Raw genomic sequence first — 27,562 nt, forward strand, 5'->3', positions numbered from 1 at the left:
CATAAAGTCACATCACACTTGCTTCTGTGGGTGTTTTCACAGTCATTACAGTGCACTTCCCAAACAGAAAAACACTGGGTTGGCAACACATAAACACACTGAAACTAGTCAAGGTGTTTCATACTGCAGGATGTCTGACAGCCGAAGAAGTGTTCTTCTCAGAGCCATTGATACGTGCTGTCCAATTACACAAAGAAGCCTCAAGTAAGCCAAATTAAAACTGCTGCATTAAAAATTAAATTAAACATTTATTACTTATTACTTACTAATTATGCATTAAAAATAATACTTATTAATTTTACTTATTAATTTGATGATTAATCATATTTTAATTTTCATTGTTGTTGTGTGAAATTGAAGCTTCTTTCACTGACCAGAAGTGTTTCTGGGAACACAACATACAGTTATTTATTTATTTTTATTTGCAACGTGTGGCCCATATCAAGCTTTTCATTTTATAATGAATAGTCTAATATGAAAAAGGGGGAGTGGTGGCGCAGTGGGTTGGACTGGGTCCTCCTCTCTGATGGGTCTGGGGTTTGAGTCCCGCTTGGGGTGCCTTGCGGCGGACTGGCGTCCCGTCCTGGGTGTGTTCCCTCCCCCTCCGGCCTTACGCCCTGAGTTGCCGGGTAGGCTCCGGTTCCCCGCGACCCCGTGAGGGACAAGTGGTTCAGAAAATGTGTGTAGTCTAATATGAGCCTTGAACTGCAAATGGAAACACACACACACACACACTTTCAGAACCGCTTGTCCCTTACGGGGTCACGGGGAACCGGAGCCTACCCGGCAACACAGGGCGTAAGGCCAGAGGGGGAAGGGGACACACCCAGGACGGGACGCCAGTCCGCCGCAAGGCACCCCACGTGGGACTCGAACCCCAGACCCACCGGACAGCAGGACTGCGGTCCAACCCACTGCGCCACCGCACCCCCGATCAAATGGAAACAATTTTATATAATTCATACATACAAAAAGATTTATAGAAATTCTTGTAGTGTATTGCATGCATGTTTTAGGAGTATTCTGATTTAGTCTATCAATGGACTGGCATCACATCCAAGATAGACACTGCACCATCTAGACCCTGTTTTGGACAAGTGGTTATTAATAATAAACAAATGAAAGAAAGAAGAAATAAAAGAATAAATGAATGAATATTTTGATTTAAAGTACCTGAATTTTTTAACTTATATTCTGCTAAATTGCCATGGGCAAGAAGCAGACTTGTTATCACTCATTATGGCTGATATTCTGGACACTTAAGTGTTATTTTTTCTCTTCTCTGGTGATGACATTATTATTCAGTGTGCCTCTCTCTATAATGGGTAAATCAAGTAACAATGGCTGAGCTATTTATTACTAAACACGTACATTTTTTTGTATAATGTTAACACACGCACGCACGCACGCACACTGGCTGAAGCCGCTTGTCCCAGGCGGGGTCACGGCGAGCCTGAGCCTCACCCGGCAACACAGGATGTAAGGCTGGAGGGGAATGGGACACACCCAGAACAGGACACCAGTCCGTCGCAAGGTGCTCCAATCAGGACTCGAACCCAAGACCCACCAGAGAGTAGGACCTGGCCAAGTCCCATGCGCCACCGTCCCCCCATAATGTTAATAGTGTACATTATTAACAATTACTATATTAATTTGCTCAAAAGTATTTTTTTATGTTAGTGAGCACTTTCCTTGTATTGTTTGATTAATAATAACTGTAAACTGTAGTTTTGACTAACTTGCTACAAAGGTAGTCATATAAAAATATGTTTTGGTCGGCAAAAATGAAGCTTGAGTAACATTAACTGTTTCCTATCCAGACATTTCTTAGGTAAAGTCGATCTTGTCTAAATCTAAGTAAAATAATGTGACCAACCTACTTAAGAAGGAAAGCTCCACCAAGAATATCTTGCTGTGAAAGCCAATAACTTTGAATTGCTTATTGCACAAACCTACTACGGTAAGTCAGTTTGGACAATTACAACCCAAAATTATTCTAAAAATTATACTGCAAGCTAATCTGAGTGGATAGATATATATTGTTATCTATTAAAATAGATATCTATTTGTATCTATGTAGATCTATTAATTTTAATTTTAATGTAGCTCAAAGTGAATGAAAATGTGAAAAAAAGTTTCATATGTATTTTAGTTTATTAAAATTTTACCCAGAATTTTGACAGAACCTTACCGATACATAAATTAATGGACATCTCAACTGTTAAGCTTGTATTAACTGCACAGATAATGGATTTGCCAGAAGCTGACAAACACTGAAGATATTTGTTTGATGAATATTTTAAATAGGGTATTTAATGAATTGTCAATTTTTTTTGCCAGTCTGGGATTGTTTGAAGCATATTTCCTTACTTTGCTTCACTGAGCAGCCGAAAAGGAGTTGAACACAACAACGGTTGCTTAAGCAGCATTCAGGTTTCCCAATCACATTAACACCATTGAAATATCCAAAGTCAACAATTGGAAATATAAGTAAACCTCTAGGAGAGAGAGTAGTTGGAATGAAGATGATTGGAATCTGTTTTTCCAGTTCCAGAAGAGCCCAGTCCTGTAAAAGAATGTCAGAATTTGGGTTTCCTGCACTTCAATAAAAGATAGCTGTTGAAGCACAACCTGGCACAATGAAAAGAGCTGACAAGAGACTTTAAAAGAAGAGTTGTTGAATCTCAAAAAGCTGCACAGGGCTGAGAAAGCACTTCTAAAGAAACAGGCCTCTACCAGTTCACAGTATGGCTGATGCACATGGGAGAAATTCTGCACTGCCACTGAACTAAGAGTGAGCATGCCTCAAAGATCACTATGTGTTATACAATGCAGTGTTCAGGGAGATGACAAAAACCACTGGGTGACAACTAAGGATCTGCAAGCATCACTTACACTTGCACTTAATAAGGTTTGCAACCATAAGGCTACTGTAACAAACACTGAAGAAGACTGCTGCTCTTGGGCGGTTACCACACAGGAAATCACTATTCTTGAAAAAAAGCAAAACTAAGGTTTACAAAAGCAACTTGAGGGTTGGAAGAACATAGTTACTTGAAAAGATAAGACAAGAGTTTTACTTTCTGGCAAAAGTTTAGAGTGTTATGATATGGAGAAAGAAGACACTGCACACCAATACGAAAACCTCACAGCAAACCTAAAGCATGGTGGAAGGAGCATCATCATGTGGGTTTTTTTTTGGGGGGATCTTAAGGCTTGGATGGCTCGTAGAAACTGAGGGGATAATAAATTTCAACTTATATCAGCACATTATCAGTAATTCTAGAGGAGATCAAAAGAAGATTGGTGCAGTATGCAGCATGATAGCAACCTCAAACACAGGAGTAAATTAACAATGAGGTGGCTTAAACAGGGGAAATTCTGCATTTAGAAATGGCCAAATGAGAGTTCTGACCTCAGTCCTACTAAAATGATGTGGCATGATCTGAACTCAGATGTTCTTGTAAGACGCCCCAGAAATATAAATGGACTGAAAAATTCTGTAAACAGGAATGGACTGACGTACTTTCTTACCACTGCACAGTTCTAATCAGCAGCTATACAGTAACAAGTACAACAGAAACTCTGTTAGAGGTTACTGCTGCTAAAGGAGTTTCCACTTGTTATTAAGTGATCACATACTTTCTCTATGCTTAACCTTGAATATTAAAAACATTTTCACTTAAGATACTGACAATGTATATATTAATTTCTGCTGTGTAATTGGTCTTTACTTATTATTAAGATAAAGATCAGATCACATTTTAGAATCCAAACAACTCCAAAGTTACAAGTCTTTCACTCACAACTGTACCATGTGAAACTAGCACCTCTAGAGATGAGCAGTAAATTCCATTAAGCATTAAGTAACTAAACTTTTGGATGGGCAGACATGAGTTCTTCTTACTTTAGCATGATGCAGAAGACACATATACAGTGAGTCCTTCAGCCTGCTAAATCCTTTGGTCATGAAATCCTTGGATTTTGATCATGCACATTGCTGGCAATGCTAAAAACCACATCTAGGATATTAGAAGGATATTGGGTGTAGGAAGTGGTAGCTTTGTCAATGTGAAAAGACTGGGCAACTACCTACATGATGTCCTAACCTCCATGTGCATTCAAATACACCATAATTTAAAAATCAGCCACTGTGGCCGTAACAACCACTCATTCAGAGTACGAAGCAGATTTTTACGACCATTACAGTTCTAGCAGATTGCTTTTGTCCGCAGCCTGGCTGTGTTCCAGCTGGACCTGATGTACAGTTTGAACACTCTAGGCATCTCGTAAGTCTGCTGAGTCTCAGAATCTGTCATTAGCATTTCCGGTCGAGAACTACATGGAGCATTGCCTTCCTCTGACAAACCTTAAAACACATCGTGTTGTCTGAAATACTGCCAGTGTCAAGCTGTCATAGCAATATCTGTATGCAAAATAGAATGTAAGGGGTACACTGGTTCCACTGATTTTTTTAAAAATAATACTAGCAAGCATTGTCTAGCTTCATGGAAAGGTTTCTTTCATATCTCAAGGCAGAACTATATTCACTTATACTTCTAATATACTTTATTAAACTTATTATGTATCTTATGCATTATTTTCAGCTCATTGGAATGGAAACTGAGAAATGTCCCACAGTTTGACATTTAGCCTTTCTGGTAGAACCCTTCATTCTGAAACAGAATTTTATCCTCTGTTTCAGCTGAAAGGTGTTCCAGACTCACTACTTTTGTCCATGTGAATAAACCTGCCACTAACATCTAAATGCAGTAACTTACTTTCCAGTCAATACCAAAAGAAATAACATGTGATACGTGATATAAATAAACTTGTAGTTGGACAGTTTGTGTTTAAATTACATTACATTGCATTACAGCTTGGTTAAATCACCAACAAAGTTTCAAGCAATATTATGTAATAATTACAGTAATGTTATATTGTTAGCTTTGACTGACAGACAGACAGACAGACAATTTACTGATCACAGTGGAAAACTGCACAAGCATATGCGATATGAGAAACCACAGATATGAGAACAATGAATGGAAAATGTTTCCATTGCCATGGAAGGAGCACCAAATTAGTGTAATAGAAAACCATAGCCTACTGCAGCGTGGTGGTCTGCGTGGTGCCCACACACCTGGCTTGGTGGGCTTGATGCCCACGGGCTGGAAGCCAGTTGTGAGAATGGAGGAGTCAGCCACATCAGCATCCAGGCCCTCCTTCTTACGGCGGTATACCAGGACGACCACGATAAGCAGGAGCAAGAGGCAAAGGGCCACGGCCACAATGCCTACATACAGGGCCACATCCTCTGGGCCTGAAGCAGCTGGCAAGGTAAAAGAAAACACAATTATATTGCTTCATCAGAATTACATGTACTTACTTATTAGACGCCTCTTTTCCAAGGCAAGTTACAATGATGTTCTAATTTACAGAGCTGGACAATCTTTGCAGTATAAGTGCCCTGATAAAGGATACTGTAGAAGCAGGTGGGATTCAAACCTGAGCTCTTTTTTGTGAAGGTAGCGGCTTTAACCACAAGTCTATACATCATATTAGCCTATATAACAAATAAATTTGTAATTTACTAGGTTAAATTCAGCTCTGCCTCATCTCATCACCTCTACTTGATTAAGCAAATTCTGAAGAAAAATTGCCTTATAGGTCTGGACCTGTGGAGAAACTGTTTAATTGCATAAAAATCACAACAATCTAAAAAGAAGCCCAAAACACAATATTGTTTATTATACTGTATTTCAAATGACAAGATCGAAAGTGATGATTCACAGACAGATAATTATACAGTATAAGAATTTTAAAAATCACAGTAGGAAACAATCACAAATAATTCAATGTTCAATTCAAAATTCAAAATCTTAGAACGCAACAAACACTCACAGCAAATATGCCACATCGCCATATAAGAACGGGCAGAGAAACACCTCTGCACTTCATTGATGCATTGTGGGAAGGGCCCTACAGATATCCGCTGTGGTTCAAAGAGAGGCTTGAGTCACCTGCGGGTGCCAAGAGCCCACAATTCTACTCCTCTAGCCTACATGATGAGAGAGTTGACCACCGAAAACGTGGTGTTCCACCTTTCAAGAAGATCTCAAAATCATGAACATCGAATGGGCAGATGTTGAGATCATTGCTGCCAACAGAGCTCATTGGAGAATGCTCATTGCCCAATATGTCAACCGACGTGGGAGGAACAAATTAACGAAAGCCTACATGATGGTGTCCCACTAAAGTGGATAACACCATTCATCCAGGGTCCTCCAGTTATTCCTCCTTCCATAGTCCTGGGTGTGCCCCTGCTGCCCATTGACCAACCTAGACATTGTGTGTTACTGGGAGCAGCAAGGGTCCTGCTGCAATGGTCCCGCCAGTAGCTACAGCAGTCATGCCGCCATCAGTTTCCAAGAGTGACAATCCAGCATCACCCAACAAGAGCCATTTGATTTTCAGTGGGTGTCGAAAGTTACCTGCTTCCCTACAAGGAGATTCTTCAATTTATTTTTGTTGTTGCAGAAACAGGATGGTTTCACTCTACACAGTTACATCCCTTTCCATTTATGATTAGCTGATGCTTTCCTCCAAAGTAAATTGCAGTGTTAATCCACCTATAATTATTTACCTATTTATACAGCATTTTACTAGTGCAATTCAGGGAAAGTACTTTGCTCACAGGTACTACAGCTGGATGTGGGAATCAAACCTATGGCTTTCAAGTCCAAAGACACCAGCTCCAGCCACTATGCTACCAGTTGTCCTGCACTACCAGCTGATGTGCGGCCACATCACACATAAAATTACATTTATTCATTGATCGGAGGTTCTTCTTCTACAAAAAATTAGATAGTTTATACCAATTATGCAGCTGGGTAATTTTTACTATATCAGTTCAGGATAAGAAGCATGCTAAGGGTATTACAGCAGGAGGTGGGATTCAAACCTGGATCCTTTGGTTCTTTGAGCTCTGACCCGTAAGCCACTTGCTGCCGTCAGATAAAATGAAACTGTTGCGACATTGTAATGAACAGGATGCTTGCCTTCCTCAAGGTTGCGCAAAGATCCCCAAAGTACACAGCTTCATAAATTTATTTAAGCTCTTTGAAATCTGTATGCGGCTCAGAGATAAACTTCAGGAAAACCAGAATTTAAGCATAATGCAATTTTGGAATATAACTTCTACACCCAGAGGAGAAACTTAGTTTGACACACCCTTGTTTGTGTCTTTGAACTCTGTGGTGGTTATAATTGACTATATTTATCTAGGCACCCTGTTGGAGCGGGAGATGGAGTGTGTGTTGGAGCCCCATGCTGCCCGGGGCGTTTGGGTGGGGGGGGCAGCCGCGCCGGCCGTCCCGCTGTGTGTGAAGTGGAAATGATGATGACGGCTTTCTCCGGCAGAGGCCTGACACTTCAAACTGCTACAGCGGCTGCAGGGGGGAAACGTCGCATGTCACAAGTCAACACCCGCCCCGTCTGCTGTTCCCCCACTGCCAGAGTCTGTGTGTGTGTGTTTTGTGTGTGTGTGTGCGCGTGCTAAGGATGGAAACAAGTGTGACATTCTTGACACTGGAGGCCAATGTTTGTGCTTCGGAAAACACTGACCGGTGTTAAATCCACCTGAAAGGAGCCAGTGGCAAACCAACACCCAACTGTGTCTTCTGGTGGCTGGGCAGCAGACTTAGAGTTTAAAGAAAAAGTTTGTGAACCTTTTGTATTTGCCTTGATTTTTTGCATTAATTACTCGTAAAATCAGGTCTGATTTTCGACTAAAGAACACTAACAGACCACCACTAACCACCACTGTGTGAAGTGATAACACACAGACGATTGCACTTCTGCTTGTCAATACTGAATACATCACTGAAACATTCGCAATACAGACTGGGAAATGAAAGTCTATGGTAAACATTTGTCTGAAGCTAATTAGTCAGGTATTCCAATCAGTGAGACAGGATTGGAGGTATGGGTTGGAGCTGTTATGCCCTATAAAAAAAGCCACAAAACAGTCTGCTCCTCTCAAGAAACATCTCTTCATGTGAACCATGCCCAAATCAAAACAAATTTCAGAAACCTTGAAAGAATGTACAGATGCATAAGGATAGAAATGGCTTCAAAAGCATTTGTAAAAGCTGTGGTGTTCATCCACTGACAGAAAGATAAATTGCTTACATTATTATTGTGGTTTAGAGTAATTGAAAGAGAGAACACATTTTATGAGTAATTAATGTAGAAATCCAGGTAATTCTAAGGGTTTCACTAACTTTGTCTTACAGCTATATCTCAATGTAAGTTAACTTTTATGCTCACCCTGTTAGTGTTGAAGGAAGCATGTTGAGAGTGTGACCATGACCACTAATGACAATGCTTTTGTCTTATTTGGGCTTATAAAGTTGTAGATCCTCCGAATATACCCACTGCTTAATTTGCAAACATTTGAATTATGAATTGTCATTTGTTCAAACTCATTGAACTTTAATTCTGATTTATGATCAGTAGTTTTCAGATAAAACATTTCCATTAGTGTATGAGGAAAATTTTAGCAAACTTTCAGTGCTGAATTTTGAATTTACCCCTAGTGGCTCAGAATTTACATGTTTCTGGTGCTAAGCAATATGGGAACAAAGGCTGTATTACCTTGTATGTTTCCCACAGGGTGTCTGGTTTATGCTGTGTGTTGTTTACTGTTAAAAATCAATCTCACTTGTTTGGTAGGCTCATCATCTTCTTACCTCTGTTTTCTCTTACCTAGCTCACCAGTTAACCTGATTGTTCATTATGTTTAGGATAATAAAGGAACAAATATTAACATTTTTTTATGTTACTATATCTCATATTCTTTGCTCTTCGCCACATATATCAATACATGCAGACCACACATAGATATGAGTGTGTATGTACAATACTATATTTTATTCCAGTATTTCTACTGTTTAATAACAGCTGTTGGGAATTTTGGTGATTCTGTACTCTGAGATCAGAATTACATTTGCTATTGTATTTAGGTTATTGGGTGATTTTTGGGTGTACTCGGGTCCTGCCTGAAATGAGTTACTATTTCCCCTGTAATAAATGATTGTATCTGTCATTGCCATTTATGGTATTTGTGATTGATGAGTTTTCTCCTAACAGAAGGATTTCCATGAACGAATTAGGTCTGTAATACGAGGAACGGGTGTGTTTGAAAGTACCTTATTACAGTGGCCACACGGGGGGATTGTGTAACATGTAAAAGAGCTAAAGAGCAGCTTTACACTTGACAGCTCCAAATCATTCCTAATATGCTGAGATAATGCAACTCTGCTTCTACACATTTCAAGTTCATTATACAAATGAAAGCAATAATCATTTGATGCTGCCCTAATTTCCCCTGGCTCAATCTTACAAATTAATGTTTCTTAGGGCAAAACATAAATGCATGCTTATTTCATTCTTTTTCTTGGCCTTTAACACCTGGCTGCAATTTGCATTTTGGCTATAAGCCACACTTCTCATTACTTCTCAGAGATCATAATATCTTACTGTACGCTTTCATGCTTTCACGACTCAAAGATCCTGTCCGAGATTGAAGACCTGGACCTGAACAAGTTGGCTGTGCACAAGCTCCCTGACCTCCTCTTTTTCAAGCGATCAGAAGGCTAGTAGTTATTGAACTTGACATGCACTTTTCAGTGTAATGAGTAAAACACAGAATTGTCTCTGTGGTCAATCACACTGGGCTCCAGGCTGACAAGTCAGAGACATGCAAAAGAATCACTGCATAATTACATATTTGATTCTCTGATTAGCAGGCAAAAATAATCATGTTTGAACTGTGTGCTCAACTTTTTGAAAATATCATGTCACCCTTCCTTACACAATATGTCATGTGCCTCAAAAGGGGAATATGAATGGGGAAAAGACACAAAGACAAATTGATGTATACTGACTTATAACACCTTGTAGACATTTTTTGGGTTTCTTTCAAATATACATTTAAGATACATATAAAGTCAAAACATATCCGCAACATATCTGTTAAAGTAAACTAGTAAAGTAGTAGTAATAGTAGTAATAGTACAGTAACTAGTAAAGTAAAGCAGTTAAATAACTCAGTGATTCATTAATCCAAATCAGGTTCATCACTAATTTAACCAGTTATGATTCAATTTCAGGAATAATTAGATATATTAAAATATCTTTTTCTGAAGTAAAATGTACTACTATCAGACCAACATGAATTTGGTTTCAAATGACAGAAGGTATACTGGGTCCTCCACTAATGAATCAGACTAATCTATATTTGTATCTGATTCAATAGATGGTGTATGATTGCACATCAGAAATGGATTAAAAAAATGAACACTGGTCTGATATGAGGGTCTGAAGAAAATTCTATAGAGTTACAATACCTGTATATTTAATGTAGCAAAAGTACAAATCAAAATGGACCAGAATAATTTCCTGATTGTATTTTACATGGGGTGGGCACATTCACTGTATTTTAATATGCTATTATAATAATAAAAATGTTAAATAAAACTGGTACTTTCAATGGGATCTTAAAGGCTTACACCTACTGGGAAAGGACATTTATGATCATTTATTGTAGCGTTAAAATTAGAACCAGAAGGGACAGATATTTTCTGTAAATTCTCTTAGCAGCCAGCAATAAAAGCCATTATGAGAAACCAGTAAAAGACACAACCACATAGACCAGGGCAGGCATACCTTGGAGAATACATAATATGGAAGAGATTACATATTCCCTTAATGCCTTGTGTCTAGAAGGAACTAGGGGAGCTGGATTATACTTACTGAACAGCAGGAAGACCCCAACTGAAGGATGGAGGCTTTTTTGGGAGGCTATTTGAGGAACTGATATGTACAGTATATTACAGACTATTGATTACATACCCCAAGGCAAAGTTTGTTCTAAGGCTGCATTTACGAAAGCAGAAAAAATGAACAAGAATGTGGTTATAAAAATATGCTCTGCAGTTTTAAGCAAAATGCTGATTGCACTGGTAAGATAAGCTAATTATTTTTGCTCTAAACAAATCTTGATTATTCTATACCTCAGAAATTTCAACATTTCTAAAAAGTAAGTCCAATTTTTTTTATAATGCACTTTTTGCCAGTTGTCAGAGGAGCATATTCCTAATGTTCACAAAAACAATTTGGGGATTTTTGCCACAAGCAGTGCTAAATGTGCACTGATTAACTACAATCAATAAACGAGCAAGTTCATGAAGTAAAACCACAATTTGTCATTTGTCATATTTGTAGAAACAGAAGTGTGAGACTGATCAATAAATACAGTGTATAGATTTCAGCTTGCACGCTGAAGTCTCACATCTTCGCCTCGGCATCCTTGTTGTTTTACTGAGCAAATACTACCAACACTTAAAAACAAAGCAAAGATGATCATTTTCAATTATCTACTGTTATTCTATTAATCTGATAAAACTAGTCAGAGGAAATTATGTTTGTATTACTTGTCATTTACCAGAAAACAAAAAACAATCTGAATTAATGTGATTTTCAACAAATTTTACAGCATGAATTTTAAACTCCCTTTTACATGGTAAAAGATTAACCATGACAAAAAAATTTTATTTTCAGTTAGTTATATAAAGAACTCCAATTAGTAGAATTCCACCTTGAATTATCAATAGCATTCGCATGTCATTTATTCATTTTGCACATCATGGCATATTTTGTGATGATCCTGTATATGTAAAAAGATACCATGGATGCTATATTTATAGGTAATTAATTATTGACAGTACAGTAGATATATATTTCTTATTATGTTTTTTATTTTGATATCTAGAGGTTCTAGACAGTTAAAGGATCCCCCCCCCCCATTTCTATGGGAAAAAGGAATTTTTTCCCCAGGAATGGCAAGGAAAATGGTTTGTTTCATAGAGAAAGTGTTTATCTTAAGAAACAATACATATGCCAATTGTTGTGTTTGGATTGCTGAATACCAAATGTGCCTATAATGTAACAAATGGTTGCATGTGAATCAGTGTGAGTTCACTGTTTTCAATTTCTGCCAGACAGAAGACCAGTGCTCCAGAAGAAGAACATCTGTTTGATAACCAGCATATATGACAACAGGTCCTTCAAGAGTGATAAATCTGCTGTATGCTTTGCCATGCAGTCAGCCTATGATCTGTCATGTTTTTATAATAGAGATCTTGCTTCTGGGACACAAAATTCCTAATATCACAGTTTCACAATGGAGAAGCTACAGCTACAGCTCTGGTTGGAATCATGCTGTTATTTTTGACTCAGTTTTATCATTCAAACTTCATACCTCAGCTTCAAAGACTTGCTTTTTACACATAAGGAATACTTCTAAAATAAATTTCTAATTATTTCTAAAATAAAGTGCTTCCTCTCCAGATCTGACACCAGAAAGTTCATTCACACCTTCATCTCCAGCAGGGTTTATTATTTCAGTGCATTGTTGTCTAGCAACGGGGGGGCGCGGTGGCGCAGTGGGTTGGACCGGGCCCTGCTCTCCAGTGGGTCTGGGGTTCGAGTCCCGCTTGGGGTGCCTTGCGGCGGACTGGCGTCCCGTCCTGGGTGTGTCCCCTCCCCCTCTGGCCTTGCGCCCTGTGTTGCCGGGTAGGCTCCGGTTCCCTGCGACCCCGTCTGGGACAAGCAGTTCTGAAAGTGTGTGTGTGTGTGTGTGTGTTGTCTAGCAGCCCACCAAGCATCATTCACCATTTTCAGCTCGTCTAAATCATGGTCGCTGAGATCAATGATCCTAAATATTACACATTTGTCCCATTCTTCACTGTCTGCATTGGTTACCTGTGTGTCTGTCACAGATGTGATACCTAAATACTTATTATAACCATTGAGGTGCTGAGGGCATTCACATGGTCCTACCTTACCAAGCTTATTGTAACACATACACTGAATTATGCTCTTCACTTATAAAACACCAACACTCAGTTTCCAAAATTCCTCTGAAAACCGTAGGTGGCAGAATGTTTGACTAGATGGCCCTAAACTGTTCCAAACTATGTTAAACGTGCCCCACTGGTCTCAGTTTTCAGATGCAGACTGAAGACGCACCACTGTAAACAAGCTTTTCAGGCAGACCAGTGATCCACTCGGTATCTCCATCTCACCTCACCTTTCTGAATGTCCTCTGTATTCCTAATGCACTCATAATATTTTTCCCTGAGATGTATGTTGCTTTGGAGAAAAGAATCTGCTAATAAATGTAAATGTCTTAACTGATGCCATTTGTACGTCGCCTAAATAAAATGTACTTCTGAGTTATAGTGATTTCCAACAGAGGACCAGTGCATGCCCAAGGTGTCAGGAGTTCTTTGTTTTCCTTTCCTCAGCTGACAGTTGGCTGATTTATGAACTCATAGCTAACAAACCACAAAGTTTATTTTCTCAGTTCGACAAAATTTCTTTTTCTTTTATCACTGTGTTGCTCTATGTGATCAATAAATGAAAAAAGGACAAATAGAAACAAAATACATTAAAGTTATTTAAATTGTGAGCTCGGGTGCTATAAAAGACAGCACAGTGGTCTCCTCTGCTTATTTATTCTCCTGCCATAAAATGTAATTCTGCACTCTGAATTGCTCTAAAGAAGCTGAGTAGTGATGATGTAAAAGCAATACTGGCACTAACAATAGCTCAAGATGAAAGACGTATGGCGAGCAAACATGATGTTCAATTCTAGACTTGAGGTGGAACAATCTTGCCCAAACCTATAGTTTGCATACACTGGGACGGGAGACTGATAGACAACTGAACTTACTCTGTGGACACAGCTCGCTGGTGCAGTTCTGAGACTGGAGGTCCAGGCCTTGGCAGTCCTTCCCACCGGTACCGGGCACAGGCTGTGTGCACTCACGACTCCTCCACGCTGTGCAGTCGGCGCCACATGCTGACCACTTGCTCCACTCGCTCCAGCCTCCGTCTACTGGTCACAAACAGGGCCCGTGTCACCACCGCATCTCGTCACATCATCACCATTTCATTCATTCATTTGCAACAAAACAGAAGTGAGTACTGACAGAGAGAAATCAGCAAAAAACTAGGAAGCTGCCAATACATACAAGTACATAATACAATTCAAAGGCAAAGGGTCACATATTCAACAAGAGTGGTCATAGAGCCCTATCTGAGAAGGTACAAAAAAATGTCCCAGTCATCAGTTCAAATGATCCCATAGATGTAATATTGAGTTTTCCATCTGAACAATCTGCAAAAGCAGTATCCTATTCTAGCAGTGCAGTAACTATTTTCCAAAGAGTGTTGGATGGCCATTTTAGTGACAGCCACAACAGGAAGCAAGCAGTGTAGCAGTGTGCATGTTACATGTCAGCTAGGATTTTATAGATAATTTTGTACATTTTCTACATGCGGGCATTCCAGGTGCATGCTGCTGTTGAGCACACAAGCACGCTGTCTCATACTGTAAGCCTTGGCTGATGCCATTCTCCATGTTGCACAGTAGTGGTCATGGAACATAAATACTGTCAAATTGCTGCTCGTCTGGCTCTGGGCGTGTGTGCTATTCACCGAGGACAGTTATGTGAAATTTGTTGAAGGTGTTACTCCTGCCTTCCATAATGGTGTTTTTCCCACACTATTAGCTCAGAAGCAGGTCATTAGTGTGTGGATTTATGTCAATTGCCTCACTCGTGACCCCTAGCCAAAGAGCCGGCAACACTTATGACTTCAGGGTGCACATCTGAAAAGCGTGCATAGGGTGGGCACAGGTGAAATGAAAAGAATAATTTAAGGTTTTATTAAGAAGAAAGGGACAATGAATAAATGAGGGCAGCTGAAATGCAGGGCAGAACAGACCAGAAAGCACATTAAGATATGCTGGGGGCAAGCTGGAGCCACAAGGCTCAAAGGGCTACATCATTCCTGCGAGTCGACAGGACTCATTTTTGGAGTGAAAGTCATTTGGAAGCTCCACTGGAGGTCAGATAGGGAGTGATATTCACAGTGACGTTGACTCCAGGTTCTCGGAGGTTACTGGTGGGCTAATATGAACACAGGCTGTAATGAGCTCTCTTGGGGGCAACTGGTTTCTCCTGAACTGAAAATAGAGCAGAAGCAAAGTCGCGATGCTGTCGAACTGCGGAAGACTGCTGCCAGTCAGAGCCTAGGCAGCGTTTACTTCTTGTTACCTTAGCCGCCATCCTAATTTACTGCACAGAACACAGAGCCCAAACAGAATGTCTGCGTATTATTCCTGTAATAAGCATCTTTGGTAAATATACTGTCATTTCAAAAGTAGCATGTTTAAGACTAATATTACAGTCTAATCATGCCATGGAGTTATACCCACAATGAGATTTTTTTTAAATTATATAATCAGGTAGTGTATATAGAGACACATATGGAGAAAGACGGAATGAAGTTCTGATGTGTCAGATGTTGACATGGTCCTGGTCTCAAATCCAGTGGCTACACCTGACTGAAGGAGCCAAACTAATCAGGTAACTGGTCTTGTCGGGCATTAATTCTGACCCGCACTTGGGTAGGAAGGCTGCTAGACGATTACCCTGGAGGTGAAGCCAAATGCATCACAAATCTGTTTCTAATGAACACATTGTAATGCAGAGCATAACCATTGTCATCCTTGTCAAAAAAATCTTTTCTCCTGAAACAGGGATAAAATGAGGTAAACATATACTTTTGAATTATCATAATCAGAAATTAATGACATATGAGCACTTTCCCTTGAAAAAATGGAAGGAAAAAACAAACGAATGGCAGGCATAGTGCTGCAATGGTGTAAGAGAAAGTGGGTTTGATCCCTGCTTAGTTTGGGTGGAGTTTGAATGTTCTCCCCATGTCTATGTGGGTTTCCTCTGAGTAATCCAGTTTCCTTTGAAACTTCAAAGACCCTTACTCTGTAAATGGGTGAGTGACTGTGTCTGTGTGGCTACCCTGTGATGGATTAGTGTCCCATTCAGGGTATTCCCACTGTTTCCAGGATACACTTTGGATCACCATGACCCTGCTCAGGACAATCTGGTTATTGAAATTGGATGGATAAATGAATAAATAACTCATTATTGAGACATTTTTCAGCTCTTTTCCAGTTTTTGTACTTCCAACTTTTTCTTTACATAAATTGAATGAAGAAACTCCCCAAAAGCAATACATGCAAGAAAGGTGTGCCCACAAAATGAATGCTGTGTAATTGTAATTGTGAGTGAATTCATCTACTTGCTTGCCAGGTAAAAAAAACTCAATTTAAAGAAATCATTCCTGATTCTTACAGGGCACTACAGGTCTAATGGGGCAAACCTGTCTCACAGAGCACACTCTAATGTAATAACGCAGAGATAATTCATTTTTGACATCTAACAAGGGCAACACGAAAGGGTGCCCAGTGGTTTTTTCCCTGGCTGGCACGGAGGACCGTTTAATTCCGCAGCTCTCACAATCAAAAGCTTCAGAGCACTGTGTCTTGTTTTCTAGTGAGTGAAGGAGCTGAGTGATTACTCCCGGCATCACCATGTAAGATCCCTGCCTAAAAGCTAATTTTTAATCAAATCTCCAACAATCTTTTCAAACAGAATCTGATGAAACAAACATGACAAAAATCTCTCTAGTTCCTCATATGTAGTAGTGGGAGTTAGAATCACTATAAATGCAACAAATGACTGTACTTTTCTAAAAACATGTCATATATTAGTGACTGAACCACATTCTGAACCAAAGACAAAAATCACCTTCTCTAATGTTACGTATTTTTTTCTGAACAAATACCTCTCAGTATATTTTAGCAAATTGTTCATTTGAACTTTTCATGCATAAAATACCACAGGAAAACCACTCCTGGCTAGTGGACTGCTGCTTAAATCAAGGTCTTACTAGGATGCTCATAGAAATGCAAGATATCTTTCATAAAATGAGACATGACTGTACTTTTTTATCCTTTTTGCAGTGTTTGAAACAGCTTTTTATTGTTGTTGTTGACATTCAAAGTTGGGCAGTCCATTAAAAATAGTTTTGAAAGCAATTATAAAGCATACTGCTTTATCAATAGACCGCATTTACGTCAAATGACACCACTTGTATGTGTGCATGTGTGTGTAAACTCCTAAATCCATCCATCCATCTTCCTCCGCTTATCCAGGACCGGGTCGCGGGGGCAGTAGTTTAAGCAGAGCCCCCCCAGACTTCCCTCTCCCCGCACACCTCCTCCAGTTCCTCTGGGGGAACCCCAAGGCGTTCCCAGGCCACCCGGGAGACATAGTCTCTCCAACGTGTCCTGGGTCTGCCCCGAGGCCTCCTCCCAGTGGGACAAGCTCGGAACACCTCCCCAGGGAGGCGTCCAGGAGGCATCCGGAACAGATGCCCGAGCCACCTCAACTGGCTCCTCTCAATGCGGAGGAGCAGCGGCTCTACTCCGAGCTCCTCCCGGGTGACTGAGCTCCTCACCCTATCCCTAAGGGTGCGCCCAGCCACTCTGCGGAGGAAACTCATTTCTGCCGCTTGTATCTGCGATCTCATTCTTTCGGTCATGATCCAGAGTTCATGACCATAGGTGAGGGTAGGAACGTAGATCGACCGGTAAATTGAGAGCTTCGCCTTATGACTCAGCTCCCTCTTCACCACAACAGACCGGTACAATGACCACTTTACTGCGGACGCCGCACCGATCCGTCCGTCAACCTGCCGCTCCATTTTTCCCTCACTCATGAACAAGACCCCGAGACACTTAAACTCCTCCACTTGAGGGAGCAACTCCCCCCTAACCCGGAGGGGGCAATCCACCTTTTTCCGACTGAGAACCATGGCCTCGGATTTGGAGGTGCTGATTCTCATCCCCGCTGCTTCGCACTTGGCTGCAAACCTCCCCAGTGCACGCTGTAAGTCTTGATTCGATGAAGCCAACAGGACCACATCGTCCGCAAAAAGCAAAGACGAGATCCTGCGGCCACCAAAACAGACACCCTCCGTTCCCTGGCTGCACCTAGAAATTCTGTCCATGAAGATAATGAACAGAATCGGTGACAAAGGGCAGCCCTGGCGGAGTCCAACATGCACCGGGAACAGGTCTGACTTACTGCCGGCAATGCGAACCAAGCTCCTACTCCGGTCATACAGGGAACGAACAGCCCGTAGCAACGAGCCCCGAACCCCATAATCCCGAAGTACCCCCCACAGGATGCCACGAGGGACACGGTCGAATGCCTTCTCCAGGTCCACAAAACACATATGGACTGGTTGGGCAAACTCCCATGAACCTTCCAACACCCTAGTGAGGGTATAGAGCTGGTCCAGTGTTCCACGGCCAGGGCGAAAACCGCATTGCTCCTCCTGAATCCGAGGTGCGACTATCGGTCGGATTCTCCTTTCCAGTACCCTGGCATAGACTTTCCCAGGGAGGCTAAGGAGTGTGATCCCCCTGTAGTTGGAACACAATCTCCGGTCCCCCGTCTTAAAAAGAGGGACCACCACCCCGGTCTGCCAGTCCAGAGGCACCGTTCCCGAACTCCACGCGATGCTGCAGAGGCGTGTCAGCCAAGACAGCCCCACTACATCCAGAGACTTGAGAAACTCGGGGCGGATCTCATCCACCCCCAGAGCCTTGCCACCGAACAGTTTTTTGACTACCTCAGCAACTTCAGCCAGGGTAATGGACGAGTCCCCCTCCAAGTCCCCAGCCTCAGCTTCCTCTACGGAAGGCGTGTCGGAGGGATTGAGGAGATCCTCAAAGTACTCCTTCCACCGCCCGAGAACATCCTCAGCTGAGGTCAGCAGCGCACCACTTCCACTGTAAACAGTGTTCGTGGAACACCGCTTCCCCCCTCTGAGTCGCCGGACAGTTTGCCAGAATCTCTTTGAGGCCGACCGAAAGTCTTCCTCCATGGCCTCGCCGAACTCCTCCCAAGCCCGAGTTTTTGCCGTGGCGACTGCCAGAGCCGCATTCCGTCTGGCCCGTCGGTACCCGTCAGCTGCTTCAGGAGTCCCATGAGCCAGCCAGGCCCAATAGAACTCCTTCTTCAGCTTGACGGCATCCCTTACTTCCGGTGTCCACCACCGTGTTCGGGGACTGCCGCCGCGACAGGCGCCGGAGACCTTATGGCCGCAGCTCCGAACCGCCGCCCCGACAATGGAGGCGCGGAACGTAGTCCATTCAGACTCAATGTCCCCCACCTCCCTCGGGACCTGGTTGAAGCTCTGTCGGAGGTGGGAGTTGAAGACCTCTCTGAAAGGGGCCTCCGCCAAACGTTCCCAACAGACCCTCACTATGCGTTTGGGCCTGCCAGGCCTGTCCAGCTTTTTCCCCCGCCATCGAATCCAACTCACCACCAGGTGGTGATCAGTTGACAGCTCAGCCCCTCTCTTCACCCGAGTGTCCAAGACATATGGCCGAAGGTCAGAAGAAACGACTACAAAGTCGATCATCGACCTCCGACCTAGGGTGTCCTGGTGCCAAGTGCACTGATGGACACCCTTATGCATGAACATGGTGTTCGTTATGGATAAACCGCGACTAGCACAGAAATCCAATAACAACTCACCGCTCGGGTTCAGATCAGGGAGGCCGTTCCTCCCAATCACGCCCCTCCAGGTATCACTGTCGCTGCCCACGTGGGCGTTAAAGTCCCCCAGTAGAACGACAGAGTCCCCAGTGGGAGCGCTTTCCAGCACGCCCCCCAGGGACTCTAAAAAGGCCGGGTACTCTACACTGCTGCTAGGCGCATAAGCACAAACGACAGTGAGAGACCGTTCCCTGACCCGAAGGCGTAGGGAGACGACCCTCTCATTCACCGGGGTAGACTCCAACACATGGCGGCTGAACTGGGGGGCTATTAATAAGCCCACACCAGCCCGCCGCCTCTCACCTTGGGCAACGCCAGAATAGTGGAGAGTCCACCCTCGATCGAGAAGAGTGGTTCCAGAACCCAAGCTGTGAGTGGAAGTGAGCCCGACTATATCTAGACGGTATCTCTCAACTTCCCGCACCAGCTCAGGCTCCTTCCCCGCCAGTGAGGTGACATAACTCCTGAATCCATATACTCTATTATAGTCTCATCCATTCATTTCCTACGGCTGCCCAGATCTGACCATACACACCACAGATGTACAAAATGTGCATACAACAAATAAAATTCAGTGAATCTGGTGATCATTAACTTTATTATGTGTTCAGATGCCTGATGTGGAGGATATCATGAAGCTTTATAGTAATCACATGAAATAAACCATATTTATGATGGAGAGAAGTTGTAAAAGGGTCAGACTGGTCGGCACACAACCTGAGAGTTAAATGCAACATGAGTGGCAGAGGGTCACACAACTGTACATCGCACCTGAAGCGGACATTATGAGAAGTATGCCATTGATACCCGAGGGCTGTCTCCAGGAAGAAAAATGGCCCTCGCATCATCGTATTCTCTGCAGCACAGCAAGTCCTCTTGGTGTCTCTTTTTGTGCCTGTGTAAGGATGAATGGTGCTTTGCTAAGTGGACACTGTTCTCCCGAACGCGCCTCATGTGGGGTTTTGCTGGAAGCTGCTTGGCTCCTGAGATGGGGGAACGAGGCCGGACCAGCTGCTCAAGCTCCTCCTGCCATTTCCAAGAGAAGTGGTACTTGGGGGAAGGAAAGGAAACAAGCAAAGCATGAAGTCTTGCCGCCGCAGGCGCTGTTTGTGACCAGTTAATTTGTTTTGATGATATTTATTTGGGGCAGCTTTGTTCAGCATACACAGTCTCTCCTTAGGAAGAAGCTTTAAAAGAAATTCAACCCTGGGGAGATAGAATTCCACGAACGGCTTCACTTGTACGACTGTCAGTGCTGTGTGCCCATGGTGCACACCGGTCAGATGCACCCACAGTCTGTTTGTCTTGCTGCCTACAAAATCTGTCTTGTAACTCCCTTAACAGGCCATTGCTTTCAAATAATGTATCTGGATTGCTTCGCTTTTTCTTGATGCTGTTTCTGAGACAGTGTCCTGTTTCTTTTAAGGTCATTAGCAATTCAGAAATATGTTTTGACTGCAGTAATCTCCTGCCATATCCTGCTGACTGTTTATTTTGTATCCAGTACAAGTTAGTGTGACCCTGTGTTCTTATTTCTGCCACCGCTAGATGAGCAGCCATGCACACTGACTTAAAACCCACAGCGTAGCCCAACATCCAGATTGTAGCCATCAGATTCTACAAGCAGATACCTGGAGTTCCAAGAAAGCCACACGCAGGTTGGAGAGCGGGTGTGTATAACTTCACAAGATGAAGCTGACAATAGCTGATGGTTTTGCTTAACATCCATGTGTAGTTATTTCACTGATTTAACCCAGAATGCCAAATTAAGGAAATAAGGTAGCATAGAACAGTGTCATAATTGCTAATATTGTGAAATATAGAACCATGTCTCTTGTGGTTTTGAATATACACCCCATATCTAAGATGAAGCACCAAAGCATCTTTGTTTAATTGTTCTTCAGTCTTGTTTTACACATTTACAAAATAAGGTGGATTTCTCTCTAACCATGGAAAAGCCTCTGATCATTTTACAGCACCTACCTACTCTTGTTTCATCCAATTTCATCATTTTATCTGGAGTTGAGTGACATTTAAGTGTGATGTGCTGTATTCTTAATGGTGACTGTAAGGTTTCTTTACTTGCTGTGGGACCTTCTCAAGAAACCTAAAGGCTCGAATGTTTAGGTCAGGATGAACATCTACTTTGGCCCATTGAGTCAGCAATGCAGTGAGGTGCAATGCAGCCTGGGACCTGGAGCCACGATGTATCGCTCAGCATGCTATTCCTCCTTCAGTCCTTTGCTAATGGGCCCCGAATTAGCCTCAGCAGGCACCCCGCTGGAGGAAGTCGCATGCTCTGAGTGATTCATATAATTGTGTAGAGAACAGCCACTGATGTTTTTTACTTTTCAGTATTTCCAGCTCCAACAAATAGATGAATGGTCACACGTTCCCCACCTGCTCAGGACAGGAGGGAGAAAACGAGGCCCATAAACTCAAGCATCCATCATGGCAAAGTCTACCAAACAGATGGGCCTCCGGAATATAATTACCTCCATGGCAGAACTCCTGAACCAGGCCAGGGTCTCCACTGGCTGATCTGGGTTCCATTTGTCCATTTTTCCCAGCTGGGTCCCATTATACCACCCACAATTCTTTTTAGGGAAATGAGAAACAACAGTCGGTTGGTCGATGCTCAAATGTAATCTGAAGTGAGTTATATTTATGGATAATATGACAACTTGAGGCTTTTTACATGTCTTGTCTTAGTCATATTGATGGTTAACTTGCTTTCCAAGTTATTATGTGGCTTGTGCAGCAACATGGAGATGGAGTGATATTCAACAAGTTTCATTGCCTTGATGTATAAATTAATATAGATGTTATTATATTCATTATTTCAGAATAAAACTGTACACATGATGGAATATGTATATGTTTTCTTAGATATAGGTAGGTGTTGATAGGTGTAAATAAGAAAGCAAATACATGTATGAAAGACTGCAGGTTTGTTTGTTCAGTATCATTTGTTTAACAATGCAGAATTATACTCAAAAGCAATTTTTGCCTATAAATCACAGGTAAAGTGCAAAGCAAAAGTGTTACATTTCAGAATGTGGCCATCTCATTCAAATACATCATGTGACAAAAAAGCAGTATTTCATCATTATTCAAACAATAATGAGAAAGAAGCCTAGTGTTGATCATTGCCTGCAGAAATAGCCATCATGAAAGTGCAAATTAGAGAAAATAAAACATGAAAGCAGTCTTTTATCTGCCAAAAAATGCTGAAATTGTTTTACAAACAGAAGTACAAGTGTTTGAGTATCGCTGGAGTGCTAATGACATAGAAACCCATCTCAGAAAGCTGATACTGGTGTATCTCCTTCAAAAAGAAAAAAGAACCCGCTGTACTGCAGGGCTAATTTAAATGGTCACAATTAGCATTCAGAACCTGCAGTTCTTGAGCTATAAGCCAAAAGCTGTAGAAACCCTACTACACAACAGTGTCTCAGAGACTGGCCAGTTTAAACTGATAAAAACCAGAAAGCGCTCCTAAGTGAGATTCATCCACGTTCACAAGAGGTGGTCATTTGCCTTTCTATTTACAGCCATGGTTAACGAAGTAACACCCAGATATGGTCAAGTGGTGCCTCAGAGGAGAGCCTTGGTCTCCTGTGGACTCCATTTGCCATGTGAGCCTGATTCATGGCTGGTCCACAACTCCAGTCTGTATATGATGATTTATGTCCACACAGGGCAGGAACCTGGTGTTGATAAATCGAGAAGATCTCTCTGCGGTAATTTTTAGGTGCTGCTGCTGTCAGACGACATCTCTGGCTGATGACAAATGAGGGGTGGGTTGAATTCCCCCATGGGATTACAGTTCCCCCGATGAACCATCAGTGGCAGCGAGGCACCTGTTCATTTGATGCACAACCTGGCTGATTGTTAGCAAACCATTACAGTTGGTGCAGAAACTGAAGCCAGTGTGTAACGCAACGGATTTATTACGACATTCCGTGTCCCGAAATACAAACAAGCGGAGGTTCTGGTCCCAGAACTGTTTCTAGAATGGCGCCGTGGGATCCATGCTGCACACACCTTCCAACCTGGACACACAGCACCCATCCAAACCCCTGCAGTATGCCGTACCACTGGAAGAATCTTGCTCTACCCTAACACCTCTTCCACATCTGCAATTCCACAGGCACTCTGTCAGGCTCTTCTGAAATCCTCTATTTTTTATTCCACAGACTTAACACTCTTGAATTTTTTTTTACTTAAAAAGTGAGGCTGGCAGAAGTCTGAAGGAATTCCATGGGATGCATCTGTCTTGGGCACACTGTTGCCTGTGTCACGGAACACGAGGAGGGCTTGAATAGATGAAGCCTAATATGTAGGACTGTGGAGAACTTGATATGATCTGGACATTAAACACTTCAACCCGTGCTGGCGGGTGCACTACCATCACTCTGTTCGCACAGCAAGCTCATGTTGGCAGCCTCACTTTCATTACACTCTCACAATGCGTTGATAACTATGAAAAGGCAGTTGAGGCACAGTGTTCTGGTTTTCTATAAGAGGGGGAGGACATCTGAGGGCCAAGGGTCTGAGCAAAGGACCCAGGTCTCTGCTTTGAATTGAAATTCAAAATGCCCTTCTGATTTAAATATTTTAACTGAACAATAACATTAGCAATGTCGTTCATTAGCCTTGCTATGTCTTTGTGGGAAATCAGAATTCCATCCTTCCATTGCAGTCCCTCAGAATGCCAGGTCTGGATTACAAAGAGCCAGGCTAGATGCGACGTCTGAATGAAACTGAACAAAGCTGTCCGTTAAAGGGCCCTCACTGAGTGCCTGAGGGTTACCTGGACAGGTGGCAGTGCAGGCGCTTTTCTGGACACTCTGCCCCTCGCAGGAGGTCCCTCCGTTCAAAGGGGTTGGGTTGGTGCAGCTTCGGGTCCTCTTCTGCCAGCCGCGACCACAGGTGGCACTGCAGGCCGACCACCCTGTCCATGTGGACCAGCCGCCGTTGACTTTCCACGCACAGGCCATGTGGAGGGGGAACGAACAGAGCGGCCAGCATTACGGTGCACCATAGCACAGCACAGGCATTTGCTCGCTCTCATTGTGGTCACTGCAGCTCTACAGATGTCTCCCGTGCTCGGCGCTAAATAGCTACTACATAATACATATATGTGCAGGCAGTCCTCCACTTATGACAGGGTTCTGTTCCAATAACCCGAATGTAATTGGACTTTGTCATTAGTGGAAAATCCCCCCGAACTGTAAGAATGTACAAACAATTAAAATGGATGGATACAATGTCGAAAAACGGGGCCTTGTTGTTTTCCCACAAACTCATTTGTTAAAATCACATAACTTTTGCCTTAAAATAGCACAAGAATTACATAGAATAATAATATAACTATCAAGGAAAATACCATACAGAGAACTATTTACGAATATTGCAGTAAGTCCTGTTTCATTTATTAATGAAAAATGAACACTAATTTTTTTTCACTTGCATGGCATTTTAAATTAAAAATAACTTAAAAGGAATCCCCCCAGAAATGTGTAAAGACACAGCCACTGTCAGACACCCAAACAGAGACTGAGAGAAACAATAAAGCATAGAGTCCCTTGCTGCTGCGCAGCGGATATGATTGTGCAGCAAATGGAGTGGTCGTCAAGTGGTTCTCAGAATTATATGACAAGGTTAATGGGAAGGCCGTTGTAAGTCTGGGTCATCTTAACTTGCATTTGTCATAACTTGAGGCCCCCTATTTATTTACATACTCTTTGTATAAGACTACTGTATAATCCATGATATGATTAACCATTTTGACCATTATTATAGGCCAAAATGAACCCTTTCCCTAAAATTGCCCTTCATCATAACATTTGTATGAATCACAAAGTTGGTAGAACACGACGACCTTTGACATTCAATGCAGCAGAATGTATAGTAGCTGACATTTGTCTTAGTTACATACTTTGAAAAGTGGACCTTTATACGATTCTTGTTTTTTTTTTTTTTTTCCTCAACTGAAAGAAAGTTTTTTTATATAAACAATATGTAGCAAATCTAGAGTACAGTCCAATCAACTACATGCAATCAGCGAGAATGTTAAACGGGTAGGTCACCTGGTACTAAAACGAGTTTAATTACATTTATTTATGTTTTATTATATTTCCAGAGATAAGTATGAACATGAAAAATTCAGCTTTTATAGTAATCATTCCAATTGTTGTGCAAGTAATCTTTTGTGTAGTAGTTTTTACAGTTTCTTTGCAGAATCCTATTAAAATCACAGTTAGATAGTAATATGTACCTGATAAACTGATTAAAATTAGGTACAAAATCTTCAGGATTGAGGAAGATACAATGCAGCGGAAGCAATGCACAGGGTGATGCCGTCTGACACACAGATTAATTCTTGCAAATGCATTCTTTGCAGTGGAGCAGCGTGTTTAGCCTGTGCCCACTCTCTGGTGGGTCTGGGGTTCAAGCCCTGCTTGGGGTGCCTAGCAACAGACTGGTGTCCTGTCCTGGGTGTGTCCCCTCTAGCCTTGTGCCCTGTGTTGCCAGGTTAGGCTCCAGCTCACCCCACCTGTGACAAGCAGTTTCGGTCAATGTGTGTATGTGTGGAGTGCATCCTTTGGAGGGCAAAAAAAGTGAAAAGATTACAAAGCTGATCTTTAAAAAAATCAGAAGGCATATGCATGCATTTTGAGGAAACATATCATTACTATGGTTTAGAAGCCATTTTCCCCTGACTGCTGACTGTGCTTTCTCGTTTTTTAAATGCACAACATGAAAGGAAGGAGATGATCCGCTATAGTGGCTATGTGCTCAACAGTCTGAAGTCCTTACTCACCGACAAGCCATATTTGTTCCTCCAAAATCATGGTGCCTCTGTACTTTACATCAGTCGCTAGAATTTTCAGTCATTCAATATATTTTTCATTGCACGAACTACATTTGCATTACTTAATTTGCATACATGAGACATATCTAGGACATGAATTCATTTCATCCTGAGAATAATTTCCTTTAGGAAAATATCTGATTGTTCACCAGTCAAGAGATACAATGTAATAATTCATCAGTAGATGTTAATAATTCTTTAGAAGACTACCCCTCAATGACACCCACGTCCAAGTGCTAACTTATGTTCCAAAACTGTATTAACTGTGAGGAGCCGTTCTTTCTCCCTTCATCTGCTTTTTCAACACAAAATCAGAAAGTTTCATGTTATACACATGCTGACAATCACTAAAAGAATTTATGCTTAATTTTGACGATGTGATGGTTTCAGGAATATTGTGATGCAATTGTACGTCAACTGCGATGGACAGGCATTCCATCCAGGGCGTACCCCCTCAGCCCCAGAAATTCCGAGAAAGGCTCCAAATCGCTGCAACCCTGAACAGGACAAGCAGGTAGTGAGAGTTAGTGAGTGAGATCCACATAAAAATGAATGCCAGTGTATGCTGGACCTCTGCTGCATATTCTACTGAATATTTGTGGTCATGACACTACAGTATGTACAATATCTATGTAGTTAAATATTCTCTGGAGGACTGAAACCTCAAAGACCAGCTGTTGTCTAAACTTTGTAATGCAATAAAAACATGCACACATATGCTAACTCACATCCGGATATTAAGTACAGTACAAGAGCAAGGAAAATGGGGATTAACAAAAAGAGATGAAATATTCAAAGAGGAATATGAGTTCAGACCATTACCGTGTACCCTGCTGGGATCAGACATTGTTCCAGGGTGTATGTGAGTTGAGAATAATGGCGCTTGCCTGTGCTCACAATGTAAGGAAAGTGCAGGTGTTTGGAGACCCAATTACACTATGTGCTTGCAGTGCCAGTGTGATGCGGCAATGCGTTCTGCTCGGTGTCTCTGAGGTATTCCTGCAAACTGAGGGCTACATTCACAAGCAGTAGGACACTTATACTTTTCCCTTTTCACCATGCTATCTTGTGCAGGACTTGGAATCAAACACATGGAGCTGCATTGCTGGGATGC

At 42.1% G+C, this 27,562-nt stretch overlaps 1 protein-coding gene across 1 annotated transcript in view; it reads right to left on the reverse strand.

The window, feature by feature from the left end:
- Positions 1 to 27,562, reverse strand: part of unc5a (unc-5 netrin receptor A) — a 217,989-nt gene that overhangs the window by 43,395 nt on the left and 147,032 nt on the right. The window contains exons 6-8 of the mRNA XM_018746522.2: positions 24,385 to 24,552; positions 13,802 to 13,966; positions 5,144 to 5,332 (exon numbers count right to left, since the gene is read on the reverse strand). Of these exons, the coding sequence (XP_018602038.2) occupies positions 5,144 to 5,332; positions 13,802 to 13,966; positions 24,385 to 24,552 (522 nt within the window). The remainder of the gene's footprint in view (positions 1 to 5,143; positions 5,333 to 13,801; positions 13,967 to 24,384; positions 24,553 to 27,562) is intronic.

Source organism: Scleropages formosus, chromosome 13, assembly GCF_900964775.1.
Source record: "Scleropages formosus chromosome 13, fSclFor1.1, whole genome shotgun sequence".
Lineage (NCBI taxonomy): Eukaryota > Metazoa > Chordata > Actinopteri > Osteoglossiformes > Osteoglossidae > Scleropages > Scleropages formosus.